Raw genomic sequence first — 18,123 nt, 5'->3', positions numbered from 1 at the left:
TCTTTAAAGACATCTTTAGTACACAGTCCAAAGGACTGTCAGCTTCAGAGGTCAGCTTCAGAGGTCAAGCCCAAGACAGGAGGTAGTCTATTCAAAGAATAACAACACCTTCAAGAAGTTTCTAGCCAGGGCATGGTGGGGTTGAGAACCCGTAGGTGAGGAGTGGGCAGTGCTAGGCATAAACAGGGTGAGAATGCCTACTGGTACAGGGGTAGTGGGCACAATTACTGCTGACCAACAGAAGTTTTGAATGGCACTGAAAGGTCTAGTAGGGATGAATAACATTCCCACATTGTATGTGGGAGCCAGAGTTTTTCCCCTCTGTGATAAAAAGAGGATTTTTGCTCTACATAAAAATATCACTGTGTATTTGATGTGAACCTGGTGATACTGTTTAGACTGACCTGGTTGGGTTGTTGTTGCTGAGGGTGTGAGAGAGGAGAGAGTTGAGAAGTAGTTACAGAAAGAGAGAGAGGGAGAAGAGACATGTAAATGCATACTCTTATGAGGAAGTTGGGTAGTAATTTGTGCAGGGTAGTAATTTATGTCTCCCAATGAAATGTTTCCCATATGTAAAACGGAAGTAGTTGACTGATAACAGATACATGGAGTGAGATTCATGTCATCCTGTCTGGCAAATATAAACTCTCTCTCCCTATCTCTCATTCTCTCCCTATCATGTATTTTGTCTCTCAGTTTGTTTAGAGCTGTGTAAATACATACAGAAAACCCTTTGCCATAAGGAGCCATAGGTACAGTGGTTAGTCGCAGCACATTTTGTACAGCACTGTGATCGTGCAGTATTGTGTGCCAAGATGAAGGGGCTTCTCAAAATGAACATTCCTTCTATTATCTTATTTTTGCTAGGACTCACCTTAGACACTAGATGAGCCAAGAGAGCAGATACTCTTTATTGATTATAGTAAGTGGGAGTAGATGGTTGTTTTTCCTTCCGTGTCACGATCTGGATTTTGTTATTCTGTGTGTTTTCTAAAGGACTCACATATATGCCCACAGATGGGTCTTCCCAAAGCGGATGGGTCTTCCCAAGAGACATGCCACAGAAAACTCTTCCTCTCTTACCTTACTGTCCTACTTATTGACATCAATGAACAGGCTAAAAAAAACACTAATGACTTTATGATGAAGATACTGATTGTCAGATTATGTTTATACTGCATACTACTGTCATTACCCCAGTGGTGGTAAACCCTTGTGGAAAATGTCCCCATCATCCCGAATGTCTGCACCAGGGACTCTCAGAGGGGACTGGGATGACAGCCAGATAGCAGGCTGGACAAGGGTCGGATACAGAGGAACCACAGCTGCAGACGAGAGAGGAGGGGAGATACTTTGCCCTCTCAGGAGCAAAGGCACATCGGGAGTGGCTGAGTACCCTCTGAATGTTCCATTTTTCTTCCTAAAGAGCTTTTTAATTAACAGCACCGTTTATCATTGTAGAATTTATTTATGTTTTACAAGGAGTTTGGCAGAGAAAGATATTAACAAGAAACATTTACAGAAGTCAATACAAAGAGCAAAAAGGGTCTTTGGATTCAAATACCAATATACCACAGCAGGAGTGGATGTTGGTGGATATAGTTTATTTGTTTTGAGGGGGGAATCTCACAGATATACAGAATTTAGAGCTTCTAAATGACTCAATGGCAGCTTAAAATAAGACAGGCTGGATGGGAGAGTCGGGTGGCAACCTCACGGCCATGATGCCTGGTGTGCCTGGTGTGCCTGCAACGATGCCATCACTGGCATCGTTGCAGACGTGTTTAAAAATCACAATACCATGAGCAATGGAACTATACCAACTTCTCCACAACTCCTGACACACTCCACACAGAAGACCAAATGTCTACTCCGCATGGTCTTCGTAATCTCCCCCTCAACAGCCTCCATCTTGTCCATGTTCCTGATTTCTCTCAACCGCTACGTGGCCATCAAGCTGCCGCTGCGCTACTCCCAGTTCACTGGGAGGTGGACCTTGACTGGGGCCCTAGTAGCGCTGTGGATGGTATCCTTCACCGTTGGCTTCCTACCAGGTGGAACAAGAATGTAAATTATCTTCTTTCAGAGGACACACATGTCCCTAACAACAGGGTTTCATTTAAATTCAGGGGATGAACAGACTCAATTTGTGAATTTTAATTAGCTTCCTGAATTGACTAAATTGGGATTGAATTGACCCCAACATTGATTCTTGATCAACTGGATAATGAACATAATATATTTTTATATTAATAATCTAAATACTATAAATATAGTAGTATATAGTATGTTTATTATTCTCCTCTGCTCCACAGGCATGGCACGGCAGCTACAGCAGGGAAACTTCGACAGCAGCAGCCTCTGCACCTTCTTCTCTGTCATCCGTCCTAGGGGCATCATTGTGGTGTTCTGTGCCGGCTTCTTCCCCGTCCTCTCTGTCTTCACCTACTTCTACCTGGACATCCTGAAGATTGCCTGTGGCCACCAGATGCAGATCTGTCAGGCCAGCTCCAGGCTGGGCCCTGAGGACCGTGGCTCTGCTGGTGGGCTGTTTCACCCTCTTCTGGTGCCCGTTCTTTGTGGTGTGTGTGGTGCAGGTGCTGTGTGAGGGCTGTGCGTTGTACAAGGTGCTGGAGAACGACCTGTGGCTGCTGGGGCTGTCCAACTCCCTCATCAACCCTCTGGTGTATGCCTGCTGGCAGAGGGAGGTGTGGCTGCAGATCGGGGCACTCTTCTCCTGCGTTAAGGACAGGTTCAGGAACACAGCCGTTTTAGAGGCTAGTGAGAGATATACCCACTCATACTGTTATATCTGTGGTTGATGCCCTGAGCCTGGACCCCACCTTCACCGCGGTCACCAGTGAAGAGGGCCACACTGTACCGCTTTCTGCAACCACCTTGTAAATGACTTAAACATTTTGAGAACAACTCATTGAGGTTGAATAAACCAATTTGGACACTTACTGTGGCAGCTTAGAGCTTTCTCCATGTCTGGCAGAAACGGTTTGCGTCACACGTCTGGCGACAGCGACCAACTGACAAAAGCAACCAAATGGGGAAAAATAACAGTGAGATAATGGATGTGGAGACATCATGAAACCTTCACCATAGAACAGATGGGTTTATTTGCTGTTTTTGCTCTGTTTCCTCCACTAACCTAATTGATATTATCTCTGCAAAGTATGCACTTTGTCCCTCTCTGCATTCCCACCCAGCTAGCACATAACGTTCTGAGCACTATATGTTTCTTAGAGCTTGGTGAGAGCGTGATTGTTCTGGGAATTGTGCAGGATAGTTGGTTGGCTTTGGAACATTCTCAGTACATTTAACATACTTTTTTTGGTATTTCAAAACTTTAACAGAACGTTTCCTAAAAGTTCAAACATGGTTACATTTAATTACATTTTCTGGTAATGTTCTAGGAACATTCTCCAACTGGATTGACATTGGGAATGTCCTCAAGTTGTTCAGAGAATGTTAAGAAAAAATGTTCTCCTGTGGGAATTTCAGTACTTCAGCATAACGTTTTATGCAGGTTTACGCATGGTTCTATTTTCTCAGAACATTAAGAATATTTTCCATAAAAACCACAAGAAAACATGTTAAAAAAACGTTCTAAGAATGTTATTGAAGAACATATACGTTCCATTCTCAGCGTCAACAAAACTCTCTCTATCCTTTATCTTGTTAAGTGTGTTCAGGTGTGTTGGCCGCGCCCAATAATTGGCCACACCTGATCTTAATGAGTGCTTGTTTCCTTTGAAATGGGGTCTGTTTGAATAAACTAAAATGAACAGCTTTGTATGAGTTAAAAAAAACATGGCATCCTGGTGGATAGAGAACAGAAGATCATAGCTTTGAATCTCATTGACACAATAAAAAAGTGTGTTTACATGATCAATGCCTAAGCAAATTAATTTCCATGTGTCCTATCTGTGCTTGGAGTTCAAAAGAGTTAACCTAAGCTAGCAGTGTTATTAAAAGTCTTATTGAAACATTCAGTGAAAGTTTTAAGGAAGTTATTAAAAAACCTCAAAATAACCTATAATGTCCATTCTCAGAACATTAATAAAACCTCCCAGGAATACTTTCAGGGAACCATAGTAAAACGTTCTCAGAACCTCCCTGCAACCTATAAATGTATGTTCCCAGAACAGGCATAATGTTCACTTACGTTCTCTGAACGTTAAAAAAACGTCCAGTTTTACCGGTCAAGAAACGTATGTCTTTGTTCCCAGAACCAATGGGTAACCAAAAACATACATTCCCACAACTTCCAAGGAACCAGATGTGCTAGCTGGGCATCAACCTCAATGGGCATGTTCGGATCAGGTTAGTCACTGCCTTTAAAAGTGTGTTGCATTATGGGGATAAAAATTGTCCGACTTGCACCTACATGTCGACTGCATGAACTTTACAAAAATCATGTGATCAAAGGTCATTAAGTTTTAACTGCATTCGACTGCAAGTTTCTGCAGTTGCTCTTCACCAACTTCATCCTGCAGCCATCGCCTGCATTGTGGGAGGCTCTATTGTCAACCAATCATTAGGGTGTTTTTGTTTGACCCACGCGAACGTGACCAAAGACATGACTGAAACAGGAGCCAACATTGCTGCAATTCATGTATACAGTCGTGGTCAAAAGTTTTGAGAATGACACAAATACTAATTTTCACAAAGTCTGCTGCCTCAGTTTTGATGATGGCAATTTGCATATACTCCAGAATGTCATGAAGAGTGATCAGATGAATTGCAATTGATTGCAAAGTCCCTCTCTGCCATGAAAATGAACTTAATCCCCAAAAAACATTTCCACTGCATTTCAGCCCTGCCACAAAAGGACCAGCTGCCACCATGTCAGTGATTCTCTTGTTAACACAGGTAAGAGTGTTGACGAGGACAAAGCTGGAGATCACTCTGTCATGCTGATTGAGTTAGAATAACAGACTAGAAGCTTTAAAAGGAGGGTGGTGCTTGAAATCATTGTTCTTCCTCTGTTAACCATGGCTACCTGCAAGGAAACACGTGCCGTCATCATTGCTTTGCACAAAAAGGGCTTAACAGGCAAGGATATTGCTGCTAGTAAGATTGCACCTAAATCAACCATTTTTCGGATCATGAAGAACTTCAAGGAGAGAGGTTCAATTGATGTGAAGAAGGCGTCAGGGCGCCCAAGAAAGTCCAGAAAGTGCCAGGACCGTCTCCTAAAGATGATTCAGCTGCGGGATCGGGGCACCACAAGTGCAGAGCTTGCTCAGGAATGGCAGCAGGCAGGTGTGAGTGCATCTGCACGCACAGTGAGGTGAAGACTTTTGGAGGATGGCCTGGTGTCAAGAAGGGCAGCAAAGAAGCCACTTCTCTCCAGGAAAAACATCAGGGACAGACTGATATTCTGCAAAAGGTACAGGGATTGGACTGCTGAGGACTGGGGTAAAGTCATTTTCTCTGATGAATACCCTTTCTGATTTTTTGGGGCATCCGGAAAACACCTTGTCCGGAGAAGACAAGGTGAGCGCTACCATCAGTCCTGTGTCATGCCAACAATAAAGCATCCTGAGACCATTCATGTGTGGGGTTGCTTCTCAGCCAAGGGAGTGGGCTCACTCACAATTTTGCCTAAGAACACAGCCATGAATAAAGAATGGTACCAACACATCCTCCGAGAGCAACTTCTCCCAACCATCCAAGAACAGTTTGGTGACGACCAATGCCTTTTCCAGCATGATGGAGCACCTTGCCATAAGGCAAAAGTGATAACTAAGTGGCTCGGGGAACAAAACATCGAAATTTTGGGTCCATGGCCAGGAAACTCCCCAGACCTTAATCCCATTGAGAACTTGTGGTCAATCCTCAACAGGCGGGTGGACAAACAAAAACCCACTAATTCTGACAAACTCCAAGCATTGATTATGCAAGAATGGGCTGCCATCAGTCAGGATGTGGCCCAGAAGTTAATTGACAATATGCCAGGGCGGATTGCAGAGGTCTTGAAAAAGAAGGGTCAACACTGCAAATATTGACTCTTTGCATAAACTTAATGTAATTGTCAATAAAAGCTTTTGACACTTATGGAATGCTTGTAATTATACTTCAGTATACCATAGTAACATCTGACAAAAATATCTCATAACACTGAAGCAGCGAACTTTGTGAAGACCAATACTTGTGTCATTTTCAAAACTTTTGACCACGACTGTACAGTGGATATGTACAAATTAATGTGATATTTGAGTCTCTCGTTCTCTCTCCCTCTCTCACCAATTGAGTGTACAATGTACAACTATATTTTCAGTTTGTGAGTGTTTGATTTGTTATGTATTTTTTTATTTTTTTATTATTAGGATTTATTAGGTTGGAGACATGTTTATTTCAACATTATATAGAATAACTTTTACAAACAATGGCAACACTGCCATGTTGCACTGAGCCTTGCTGTTGGAAAACAACATCAGTCGCTTGGTTTCCATCCAATTGGCGACAGATTTTCATGCAAATATTATACAATCCACATAAAGAATATGTGCCTTTTCCCACCAGAGATGTGTTCCCATCAAATTGACTTGTTGCAGATAAAAAGCTGTGCGTGATGATGTAGTGCACATAAAAATATTTTTGCGGTTAAATTCCCATGTACCGAATAAAAAATACAAGTTAAATGGGTTTCCATCACATTTTCAACTCTACTGATGTTTTTCTCGCAAAAAATACTGCGTTATATATGTGCCCACTCTGGTATTGACACTTGTGTTCTAGCCAATAGCTCGCAGATAGAGTGTGGGTAGGCCAGCCTACATGATGAAAGTATCTATGATCATGTCACCAGAATAAGACCCTCAATATTTATTGGAACGGAGCATCAATTGAGCTCATCACCTTGCACTTTCACCACCCTGTGAAGTTAATTATTAATTTATTTAATCTGTAGCGTAATAAACTGCATGCTTTCCCGACTAGTCGTAGTCGGAGGACCACATAACTTGATATCTGTCATGACTTCCGCCGAGGCTGCCTCCCCTCCTTGTTCGGGCAGGATTCGGCATTTGGCGTCACCGGCTTACTAGCTACTGCCGATCCATTTATCATCACTCCATTTGTCTTGTCTTCAATCACACACACCTGGTCCTTATTCCCTCATTAGTCATGGTATAAGTGTTCCCTCTGTTTCCTTGTCTGTGTGGGTGATTGTTTATTGTGGAGGTTTGTGAAGCTCGGTGGAGCTCGTGTATTGTGTATCAACGGGAGTATTTTCCCGTGTGCCTTGTATTTTCCAGTGCGCCTGTTTTGTGCCCTGGAGTGTGTTTGATGCATTTCTGTGTAAACCTGTATTTTGCGGATTAAAGCCTGTTATTCTGTGATTTACCCTCCTGCACCTGACTTCTTCAACACCACCTCATCACAGAATCACCCAACTTGATTATGGAGTCAGCGGGAGAGACGCACATGCCTGGAGTCGTGGAACGGGTCCAGGAGCATTCAACTATGCTAGCCAGCTTGGGTGAAGCAATGGGTCGGCTTCTTCGGGTCTTCGATCACCTGCCCGAGGGTCGAGAGGCGGGCGAGCGGCTGGTCCACCTGAGGCAGGGGACGTGGACTGCACAGGACTTCGCATTGGAGTTTCGAACTCTGGCAACTGGGTCCGGGTGGAACGAGCGGGCCCTGATCGACCAGTTCCAGTGCCATCTGCGAGAGGACGTCCGACGGGAGCTAGCCTGCCGTGACACCATGTTGTCCTTCTCGCAACTGGTGGACATGGCCATTCATTTGGACAACCTGCTGGCAACCAGAGGACGTCCTGGAGGAGGTCTGCCCTTTTCCATCCCGGCCGACTCGGATCCAGAACCGATGGAGATGGGTGGAACTGCTAGCCGAGAGAGCGGAGGACGACAGCGCCAGTGCCACGTCAACGCTCTTCTGGGTTTGGAGGCGGCAGGCAGGGCACTCTTGCATCACCCCAGGTATCGAACACCCACACTCGTTCAGAGCCCTCTGCTGCGCACTGTAAAGTACTTGTCTCCTTTCCTGAGCACATGGATGTTCCCCAGTGTAAGGCGCTAGTCGATTCAGGCGCAGCTGGGAACTTTATGGACAGGGCATTCGCACACCGTATAGGCATTCCATTGATTCCCCTATCCATTCCATGCCCCATCAAAGCACTTGATAGTCGACCATTAGGGTCCGGGTTGGTTAAGGAAGTTACTGCACCAGTCACCATGATTACCCAGGAGACTCATTGTGAGCAGGTTACTTTTTCCATTATTGAGTCTCCTGCTTTCCCTGTGGTATTAGGTATCCCTCATGGCCGCAGAGGGTTCTCACGGGGTGGTCGCGAGAGTGTCAGGTTAGGTGTCTAGGTGTTTCCGTTGGTGCAACCACGGCAGAAAGTCCAGACAGTACCTCCACCGTGCGCATTCCCCCTGAATACCTCGATCTGGCGCAAGTGTTCTCTAAAACGCAGGCTACTAAATGGCGCGATAAACCTCCGGGTAGACGCTGTACCTCCCAGGAGTCATATATACCCCCTGTCACAGGCTGAAACGGTGGCTATGGAAACATATGTCACCGAATCCCTGCGCCAGGGATATATACGTCCCTCCACTTCACCCGCCTCCTCGAGTTTCTTCTTTGTGAAGAAGGACAGAGGTCTGCGCCCGTGCATTGATAATCTACCACTGAACAGGGAGACGATAAGATTTTGTTATCCTCTCCCCCTCATTGCTTCAGTGATTGAATCAATGCATGGGGCGCGCTTCTTCACCAAATTAGATCTCAGGAGTGCGTACAACCTGGTACGTATCCAAGAGGGAGATGAGTGGAAGACAGCATTCAGCACAACCACGGGGCATTATGAATACCTGGTGATACCCTATGGTCCAGGACCTCTATACCAGGCGGTGTCAGAGGAAGGCCCTCAAAATTGTCAAAGACTCCAGCCACCCTAGTCATAGACTGTTCTCTCTGCTACCGCACGGCAAGCGGTACCGGAGTGCCAAGTCTAGGTCCAAAAGACTTCTCAACAGCTTCTAACCCCAAGCCATAAGACTCCTGAACAGCTAATCATGGCTACCCAGACTATTTGTACTGCCCCCCCACCCCATCCTTTTACGCTGCTGCTACTCTGTTAATTATTTATGCATAGTCACTTTAACTCTGCCCACATGTACATATTACTTCAACTACCTCAACTAGCCGGTGCCCCCGCACATTGACTCTGCACCGGTACCCCCCTGTATATATAGCCTCCCTACTGTTATTTTATTTTACTTCTGCTCTTTTTTTCTCCACACTTTTTTTGTTGTTTCATTTTTACTTTTTTGTTAAAAAATAAATGCACTGTTGGTTAAGGGCTGTAAGTAAGCATTTCACTGTAATGTCTGCACCTGTTGTATTCGGCGCATGTGGCCAATAAAATTTGATTTGATTTGGTTTGATGAATGCTCACTCAGTTTTCCAGTCCTTTGTGAATGAGGTGTTTCGGGACATGCTTGGTCGCGGTGTAGTGGTCTACATCGATGACATCCTGGTGTATTCCGCTACGCACGCCGAGCATGTGTCCCTGGTTCGCAAGGTGCTGGCCCGACTGTTGAAAAATGACCTTTATGCTAAGGCAGAGAAGTGTATGTGATATGATGAGGGTATGAGCCCATTTCATATGAGTGTGTGTAACTATGTTAAAGTTAGTAAGGATGAGTGGTTCTGGGTGACTCTAAGTCTGGGGTAGTAAATTCCAATCTGTCCAAGGAAGATAGTGGGGTTTATATTAGAATGATGTACGGAGGGAATGTCCTGCTTGGGGGTAAGAGGTCATGACATAGAAGGGGAGTGCTCATTGACGCTGGCCAGATGTGGTTGAAGAAATGTGTAACCAAGAGTATAAAAGATGTGAGATTTGTGTATGTGGGCAGTTCAACTGAAAAGGGGGCAAGGCTATGTCCGTTTGTTAGATGAACCCACAGGCTCGTGATCAAATAAATACTTGGTAAAATCTCCACAGAATGTCTAAGTGAATTCTTGCCTCTTGAACTTCTCAATACCAGAAACTCATCATAACAGTATGTTTTTCCAGCAGTCTGTCTCCTTCCTTGGATACCGCATTTCCACCTCAGGTGTGGAGATGGAGGGAGATAGCATTTCAGCCGTGCGTAATTGGCTGACTCCAACCACGGTTAAGGAGGTGCAGCGCTTCCTTGGCTTTGCCAACTATTATCGGAGGTTTATCCGGGGCTTTGGCAAGGTCGCAGCTCCCATTACCTCCCTGTTGAAGGGTGGGCTGTCCCGGCTCCGCTGGTCTGCTGAGGCTGACCTGGCCTTCAGCAAACTGTGGGGTCTGTTCACCTCAGCCCCAGTACTGGCCCACCCCGATTCATCACTACCGTTCGTAGTGGAGGTGGATGCGTCCGAGGTTGGGATAGGAGCTGTCCAGTCTCAACGATCGGGTACGCCATCCAAGCTCCGCCCCTGTGCGTTCTTTTCGAAGAAGCTCAGCCCGGCGCAGCAGAACTACGGCGTAGGTGATCGGGAGCTGTTGGCTGTTGTCCGAGCCTTGACCGTGTGGAGGCATTGGCTCGAGGGGGCAAAACACCCTTTCCTCGTATGGACAGACCACCATAACCTGGAGTACAGGTCAGGTTGCCAGGCCAGGTGGGCCCTATTCTTCACCAGTTTGATTTCACTCTATCATACATCCCGGGGACGAAGAACGTGAAGGCAGACGCGCTGTCCCGGCTGTATGACACAGAGGAGAGGCCCAGAGACAACACTCCCATACTGCCGGCCTCCTGCATTGTGGCGCTGGTAGTATGGGCGATGGACGCGGATATAGAGCAGGCATTACGCACGGATCCCTCTCCACCTCAGTGTCCAGATGGGCTACAGTACGTGCCTGCTCTTATCCGTGATCGTCTGATCTACGTCACCCTCCTCTGGTCGCCCAGGTATCGGCCGTACAGTGCGCTGCCTGACTGGAAAATACTGGAGGCCTACATTGGCTAAGGACGTGAGGGTGTATGTCTCCTCCAGCTCAGTGTGCGCCCAGAGTAAGGCACCTAGGCACCTCCCAGCTGGTAAATTACAACCTTTACCAGTTCCACAACGACCATGGTCTCACCTAAGTGTTGATTTTCTAACTGATCTTCCCCTCTCCCAAGGTAACACCACCATCCTGGTCGTTGTGGACCGCTTTTCTAAAGCCTGCCGCCTCCTTCCTCTGCCCGGTCTCCCCACGGCTCTGCAAACTGCGGAGGCCCTGTTTACACACGTCTTTCGGCACTACGGGGTACCAGAGGATATAGTGACTGACCGAGGTCCCCAGTTCACGTCCAAGGTCTGGAAGGTGTTCATGGAACGTCTGGGGGTATTGGTCAGCCTGACCTCTGGGTTCCACCCCGAGAGTAATGGGCAGGTGGAACGGGTAAATCAGGACGTGGGTAGGTTCCTGCGGTCCTACTGCCAGGACCGGCTGGGGGAGTGGTCAGTGTTCTTGCCATGGGCAGAATATGCCCAGAACTCTCTCCTCCACTAACCTAATGCCTTTCCAGTGTATTCTAGGTTACCAACCGGTTCTGGCACCGTGGCACCAGAGCCAGACCGAGGCTCCTGCGGTGGATGACTGGTTTTGGCGCGCGGCGGAGACGTGGGATGCTGCCCACGTTCACCTCCAATGCGCCTTGCGTCGTCAGAAGGCCAACGCTGACCACCACCGCAGTGAGGCCCCCGTCTTTGTACCGGGGGATCGGGTCTGGCTCTTAACCCGGAATCTGCCCCTCCGCCTGCCCTGCCGGAAATTGAGCCCGCGGTTTGTGGGGCTGTTCAAAGTCCTGAGGAAAGTCAACGAGGTCACTTATAGGTTATTACTTCCCCCTGATTACCGTATTAACACCTCGTTACATGTGTCTCTCCTCAGGCTGGTGGTAGCTGGTTCGCTCCAGGAGGCTGAGGTGCGGGAGGTCCCTCCACCTACTCTGGACATCGAAGTGGCACTGGCGTACTTTGTCCGTTCCATCCTGGATTCGAGGCGTCGGGTGGGGGGCCTTCAGTACCTCGTGGGGAGGGGTACGGTCCGGAGGAACGGTGCTGGGTTCCGGTGAGGGATATCCTTGATCCCTCCATGTTACGGGATTTCCACCATCGCCATCCGGCTCGCCCTGCTCCGCATCCTCCTGGCCGTCCCCGAGGCCGGGGTCGGCGCACTGCTAGAGCCGCGCGTCAAGGAGGGGAGGGGGGCTGAGGCTGCCTCGCCTCCTTGTTCGGGCAGGTTTCGGCGTTCGGCGTCACCGGCTTACTAGCTACTGCCGATCCATTTATCATCACTCCATTTGTCTTGTCTGCAATCACACACACCCGGTCCTTATTTTCTCATTGTGGAGGTTTGTGAAGTTCGTGTATTGTGTATCGACGGGAGTATTTTCCCGTGTGCCTTGTATTTTCCAGTGCGCCTGTTTTGTGCCCTGGAGTGTGTTTGATGCATTTCTGCGTAAACCTGTATTTTGCGGATTAAAGCCTGTTATTTTGTGATTTACCCTCCTGCGCCTGACTTCTTCAACACCACCTCATCACAATATTGCGTGACTCCAAGTTTATTTAGATATGATAGTTATTATATCAATATATGCGCATAAAAGCGTTTCCACCGACATTACTCGCATAATTAATTTTACAGACACAAAAAGATCCCACCTTTTCTAGCTGGAAAGTTTACAGACAAATGTTCTATTTCCATCATGCCTGTCATTACATTTTTTATCCGACATGTACTTTACTCCCATTAAAAGGTTGGATGGAAACGCGGTTAGCGTCCGACTCTCGGCTGTCACAGATGCATCTCCCCCGACTACACTCCTCGACTGTCGTCTACAGTCTGTTGCTTTCATCTTACCTCTCGAACGAGCCCATTGTCTATGTGTGTCTGAGAGGTGTAAGTAGGTAGTGGCAACCCGTCATTCAGGGCAGGTAGGGCACAGGCAATTTTGCATGTTATTTTGGCATTAATACGTTAATGGCATTAATCCGTGTCACAAAAAAAAAAAAAATTTTTTTTTTTAAAACATATCAGTTTGCAAACAATGAAAAAAATATATAGAATTGAGTTAATAAAGTCACATACAAACATGGTCTCTTTTTTGTTTTCTTGAGTAAGGCAGCTCCAAAATGCAGGTGTTTCAGCCTAGCTCAGAGCTTTCTGTGGTGGTGGGGCAAGCCAGCAGAAAATAGGAGCGTTGCGCCGTGATTGGCTCAGTGTTCTCACGGGGACACTACCTCACCGCCAAGTCCTTAGTAAGGGTAGATATCGAAAATTCAAGCCCTTTGGGTCCTGCCATAGAGTTACATTAGAAGTGCCCTTCCAATAATGTGCAAGGTCATTGACCACAGATAAAATGACGTCAAATCACGTTATATGTACAGTAGCTTTGATTGGACTGATAATGTCAACATCTTACTTTCAAAATCTTAGCTAGCAGTCATCATGAATCAAGTCGACAATCTACTGGCAAATCCTTTTAAATCCTTGTCATATGAAGAGAAATTATAGAAAAAACGTATCAGTGCTCATCGGCCATTGGACATAAACATTACACAACAAGTTGGAAATCGCAAATTCAACAATGAATGGTTTGGAAGGAATCAGTGACAGTGGCTAACTGCAAGCATTGCAACTGGGAAGTTGGGAATAAACGAGCTCAGACAGGGAAAATACGCTTTGAACGGTCATTCAACTCGAAATTGTAAATCCAGCCTTTCTCTTTCTTTGATGACAAAATTTGCCCACGAAGGACCGCCGCGCCACTTTCCTGTTCAAGTGAGCACATCACAACAAGGTGAGTCCAAAAATGTCTTATATGCTGCTGCATAAATGATGTAATATGCCGGGGAGATATGTATACTGTAGCTAAAAAAGTAAAACTAAGTGTATGTTGTGTAGTAAGCTGTTAGTAGCCCATGTGCCTCACCCCATGTGTCTATTTTCACCTCTTAATATCGCCTACTGTTCTGACTCGGTGGTGCACTGTAGCCTATAACCTGTTTTTGAGAAATGTAATCATCGAATATTGTAAGAGATTTCATTGTCTGCTTATACACTCTAAAAAATAAAAGGTTCCTGGAGTATCCTTTAGGGGTTCTTCAAATTGAAACGGTGGGGGAACCCCTATAATCTCTTGGAAGAACCCTTTAATAGGGTTCTTCAAATAACCCCTTTTAATGGATCCTCGAATAACCTTTTGGGGTACATTTTTTATCTACCCCCATTTATTATTATTATTAATAATAATAATAATAATAATATGCATAACAATAACACAATATTTTAGATGTCAGTGTTTATTATGATTTTAGTGGTAAAGCAGAATAAAACAATCAAAATATGAGGTAAACTCCCAGCAGAGCCCTAAGTCCAATGGGTATATCCTCTGGCGTGTTGATGTTCTCCGTATCCATAGCCAGAATGATTTTGCAGTGCATGGTGATCAAACAGGTTTCCTGTTATATTCATCAGAGGTGTAGGGAGGGTGAAGTCTGTGAATCCAAAAAATTATAGTTATACATATGATTAACAAAACATGCACATGACAGTATTCATACCTTGGTTTTTGTGGAAAATGTGAATGAAAAAAACTGTTTTAATAATGGTTTTCATACACATACCTTGTCCATAATGTAGAGGCCTATGGGATTTTCATTGAAGAGTTAAGGGAAGAGGATGGTACATGTGATCTGCATAACATACCTTTGTATGCCTCCTCGTCTGTATACCTGCAGACACAGACACAAAAGTGAGCAGTTCAGTCATCTGCACCCAATACAGCTAGCCTTCATATTCTTATAGCATACATATTCTTACCTCTTTGTTGATTGATATACATTGAATTGTGTCCATTTTCTGTTTCAGAAAGATTTGCACAAATATGACAATTTAGATGGTATCATCATAAAACAATATCAATATAGATCATATAAGGGACAAACCTTACCTTAAATTGAGGAGATCTTTAAATTTTACAGTTAAGTGCCTGCACCTGCTGTCCTTTCAAATTCAAATGTTTCAGTTGGGCAGTTAGTTGGTGGGGGTTCTTGCAGGAACCTAAGGGGGTTCCTTGATTAACCCCACCTCCTATGGGTTCTTGGAAGAACCTTTTGGGTGCAATTTTCAGTGCCAAGAACCCTAAGGTTCTTCGAAGAACTTTGAGGATCTTAGAATAACCCTTGTTGAACCCCTAATTTTTAGAGTGTATGCCCCCTTTATTTATCCTACGGTTCTGACTTGGTGTACAGGGAGAACACTCCTGAGTGGTGCAGTGGTCTAAGGCACTGCATCGCAGTGCTAACTGTGCCACTAGAGATCCTGGTTCGAATCCAGGCTCTGTCGCAGCTGGCCGCGACCGGGAGACTCATGGGGCGGCGCACAATTGGCCCAGCGTCGTCCAAGGTAGGGGAGGGAATGGCCAGCAGGGATGTAGCTCAGTTGATAGAGCATGGCGTTTGCAACGCCAGGGTTGGGGGTTCGATTCCTACGGGGGGCCAGTATAAAAATAAAAAAATGTATTCACTAACTGTAAGTCGCTCTGGATAAGAGCGTCTGCTAAATGACTAAAATGTAAATGTAAAATGTAAACACTGTAAGAACGGCCCATGTTCTGAATTATTTCGCTGTACATTTCAAAAGTGCTGAACAAATAGCTATTGACTACGTCCGTCCTGGCTCGCTCATTAATGTCTTAATCGAATGTCACGAACGTTGAGACGGGTCGGACCAAGGTGCAGCGTGAAAAGCGTACATGTTTATTCACCCAATAAACATACAAACCAAAACAAGAAACAACGTAACGTGAAGTCCAAAGGGCTATACAAATACCAGCCTACACGGAACAAGATCCCACAACTAAAGTAGGCAAACAGGCTACTTAAGTATGATCCCCAATCAGAGACAACGATCGACAGCTGTCTCTGATTGGGAATCACACCCGGCCAAACAGACACACAACCTAGAACTGAAACATAGAAATAGACTAACTAGAACGTAAACATAGAATATATAACATACTGTAGAAACTCACGCCCTGACCAAACCAACTAAAGACAACAGGCCTCTCACAGCCAGGGCGTGACATCGAAATTACGGATTGCCTCTTATCCGCTTGTCATCCCCCTATGCCATAGTTTGTACATCTCAATTGTCAGCAGAAACCACATTTGTTTAACCAAGTCAGCCATATCAGCTATGTTTTTTTAAAGGCAGTAAATGAGGCTAAATGAACTGTTTCACTGCCAGACAAGGCTCCACTGATAGCCAGTTGTAGCAGTGGTACACTCTAAAAATTAGGGGTTCAACAAGGGTTCTTCTAAGATCCTCAAAGTTCTTTGAAGAACCTTAGGGTTATTGGTACTGAACATTGCCCCCAAAAGGTTCTTCCAAGAACCCCATAGGAGGTGGGGTTAATCCAGGAACCTCCTTAGTTGGTGGGGGTTCTTGCAGGAACCCAACTGAAACATTTGGATTTGAATTTGAAAGGACAGCAGGTGTAGGCACTTAACTGAACAATGTAAAGATCTCCTCAATTTAAGGTAAGGTTTGTCCCTTATATGATCTATATTGATATTGTTTTATGATGATACCATCTAAATTGTCATATTTGTGCAAATCTTTCTGAAACAGAAAATGGACACAATTCAATGTATATCAATCAACAAAGAGGTAAGAATATGTATGCTATAAGAATATGAAGGCTAGCTGTATTGGGTGCAGATGACTGAACTGCTCACTTTTGTGTCTGTGTCTGCAGGTATACAGACGAGGAGGCATACAAAGGTATGTCAATTGGTATTGGTATGTTATGCAGATCACATGTACCATCCTCCTCCCTTACCTCTTCAATGAAAATCCCATAGGCCTCTACAATATGGACAAGGTACAGTTGAAGTCAGAAGTTTACATACACTTAGGTTGGAGTCATTAAAACTTGTTTTTCAACCACTCCACAAATGTATTGTTAACAAACTATAGTTTTGGCAAGTCGGTTAGGACATCTAGTACTTTTTCCAAAAATTGTTTACAGACAGATTATTTCACTTATAATTCACTGTATCACAATTCCAGTGGGTCAGAAGTTTACATACACTAAGTTGACTGTGCCTTTAAACAGCTTGGAAAATTCCAGGAAATGATGTCATGGCTTTAGAAGCTTCTGATAGGTAATTAACATAATTTGAGTCAATTGGAGGTGTACCTGTGGATATATTTCAAGGCCTACCAAACTCAGTGCCTCTTTGCTTGACATCATGGGAAAATAAAAATAAATCAGTCAAGACCTCAGAACAAAATGGTAGACCTCCACAAGTCTGGTTTATCCTTGGGAGCAATTTCCAAATGCTTGAAGGTACCATGTTCATCTGTACAAACAATAGTACTCAAGTATAGACACCATCGGACCACGCAGCTGTCATACCGCTCAGGAAGGAGATGCGTTCTGTCTCCTTGAGATGAATGTACTTTGGTGCATTAAGTGCAAATCAATCCCAGAACAACAGCAAAGGACCTTGTGAAGATGCTGGAGGAAACAGGTACAAAAGCATCTATATCCACAGTAAAACGAGTCCTATATCAACATAACCTGAAAGGCCGCTCAGCAAGGAAGAAGCCACTACTCCAAAACCGCCATAAAAAAGCCAGACTACAGTTTGCAACTGCACATGGGGACAAAGATCGTACTTTTTGGAGAAATGTCCTCTGGTCTGATGAAACAAAAATAGAACTGTTTGGCCATAATGACCATCGTTATGTTTGGAGGAAAAAGGGGAAGGTTTGCAAGCCGAAGAACACCATCCCAACCGTGAAGCACGGGGGTGGCAGCATCATGCTGTGGGGGTGCTTTGCTGCAGGAGGGACTGGTGCACTTCACAAAATAGATGGCATCATGAGGAAGGAAAATTATGTGGATATATTGAAGCAACATCTCAAGACATCAGTCAGGAAGTTAAAGCTTGGTCGCAAATGGGTCTTCCAAATGGACAATGACCCCAAGCAAACTTCCAGAGTTGTGGCAAAATGGCTTAAGGACAACAAAGTCAAGGTATTGGAGTGGCCATCACAAAGCCCTGACCTCAATTCTATAGAACATTTGTGGGAAGAACTGA

General features: G+C 45.1%; 1 protein-coding gene across 1 annotated transcript; it reads left to right on the top strand.

Annotated features, from left to right (window-relative positions):
- Positions 1 to 1,801: 1,801 nt before the first annotated feature.
- LOC311136304 (glucose-dependent insulinotropic receptor-like) lies at positions 1,802 to 2,822 on the top strand (the record flags this gene model as incomplete). The annotated part of the gene is given in 3 exon segments (XM_084170430.1): positions 1,802 to 2,054; positions 2,316 to 2,517; positions 2,519 to 2,822. Coding segments are annotated over 3 exon segments (759 nt in total).
- Between the last annotated feature and the right edge of the window lie 15,301 nt (positions 2,823 to 18,123).

The sequence above is a fragment of the Coregonus lavaretus genome (genome assembly GCF_964263955.1).
Source record: "Coregonus lavaretus genome assembly, chromosome: 10".
Classification (NCBI taxonomy): domain Eukaryota; kingdom Metazoa; phylum Chordata; class Actinopteri; order Salmoniformes; family Salmonidae; genus Coregonus; species Coregonus lavaretus.
The sequence above is the reverse complement of the archived record's forward strand: the minus strand, read 5'-3'. Positions and strand labels throughout refer to the sequence as shown.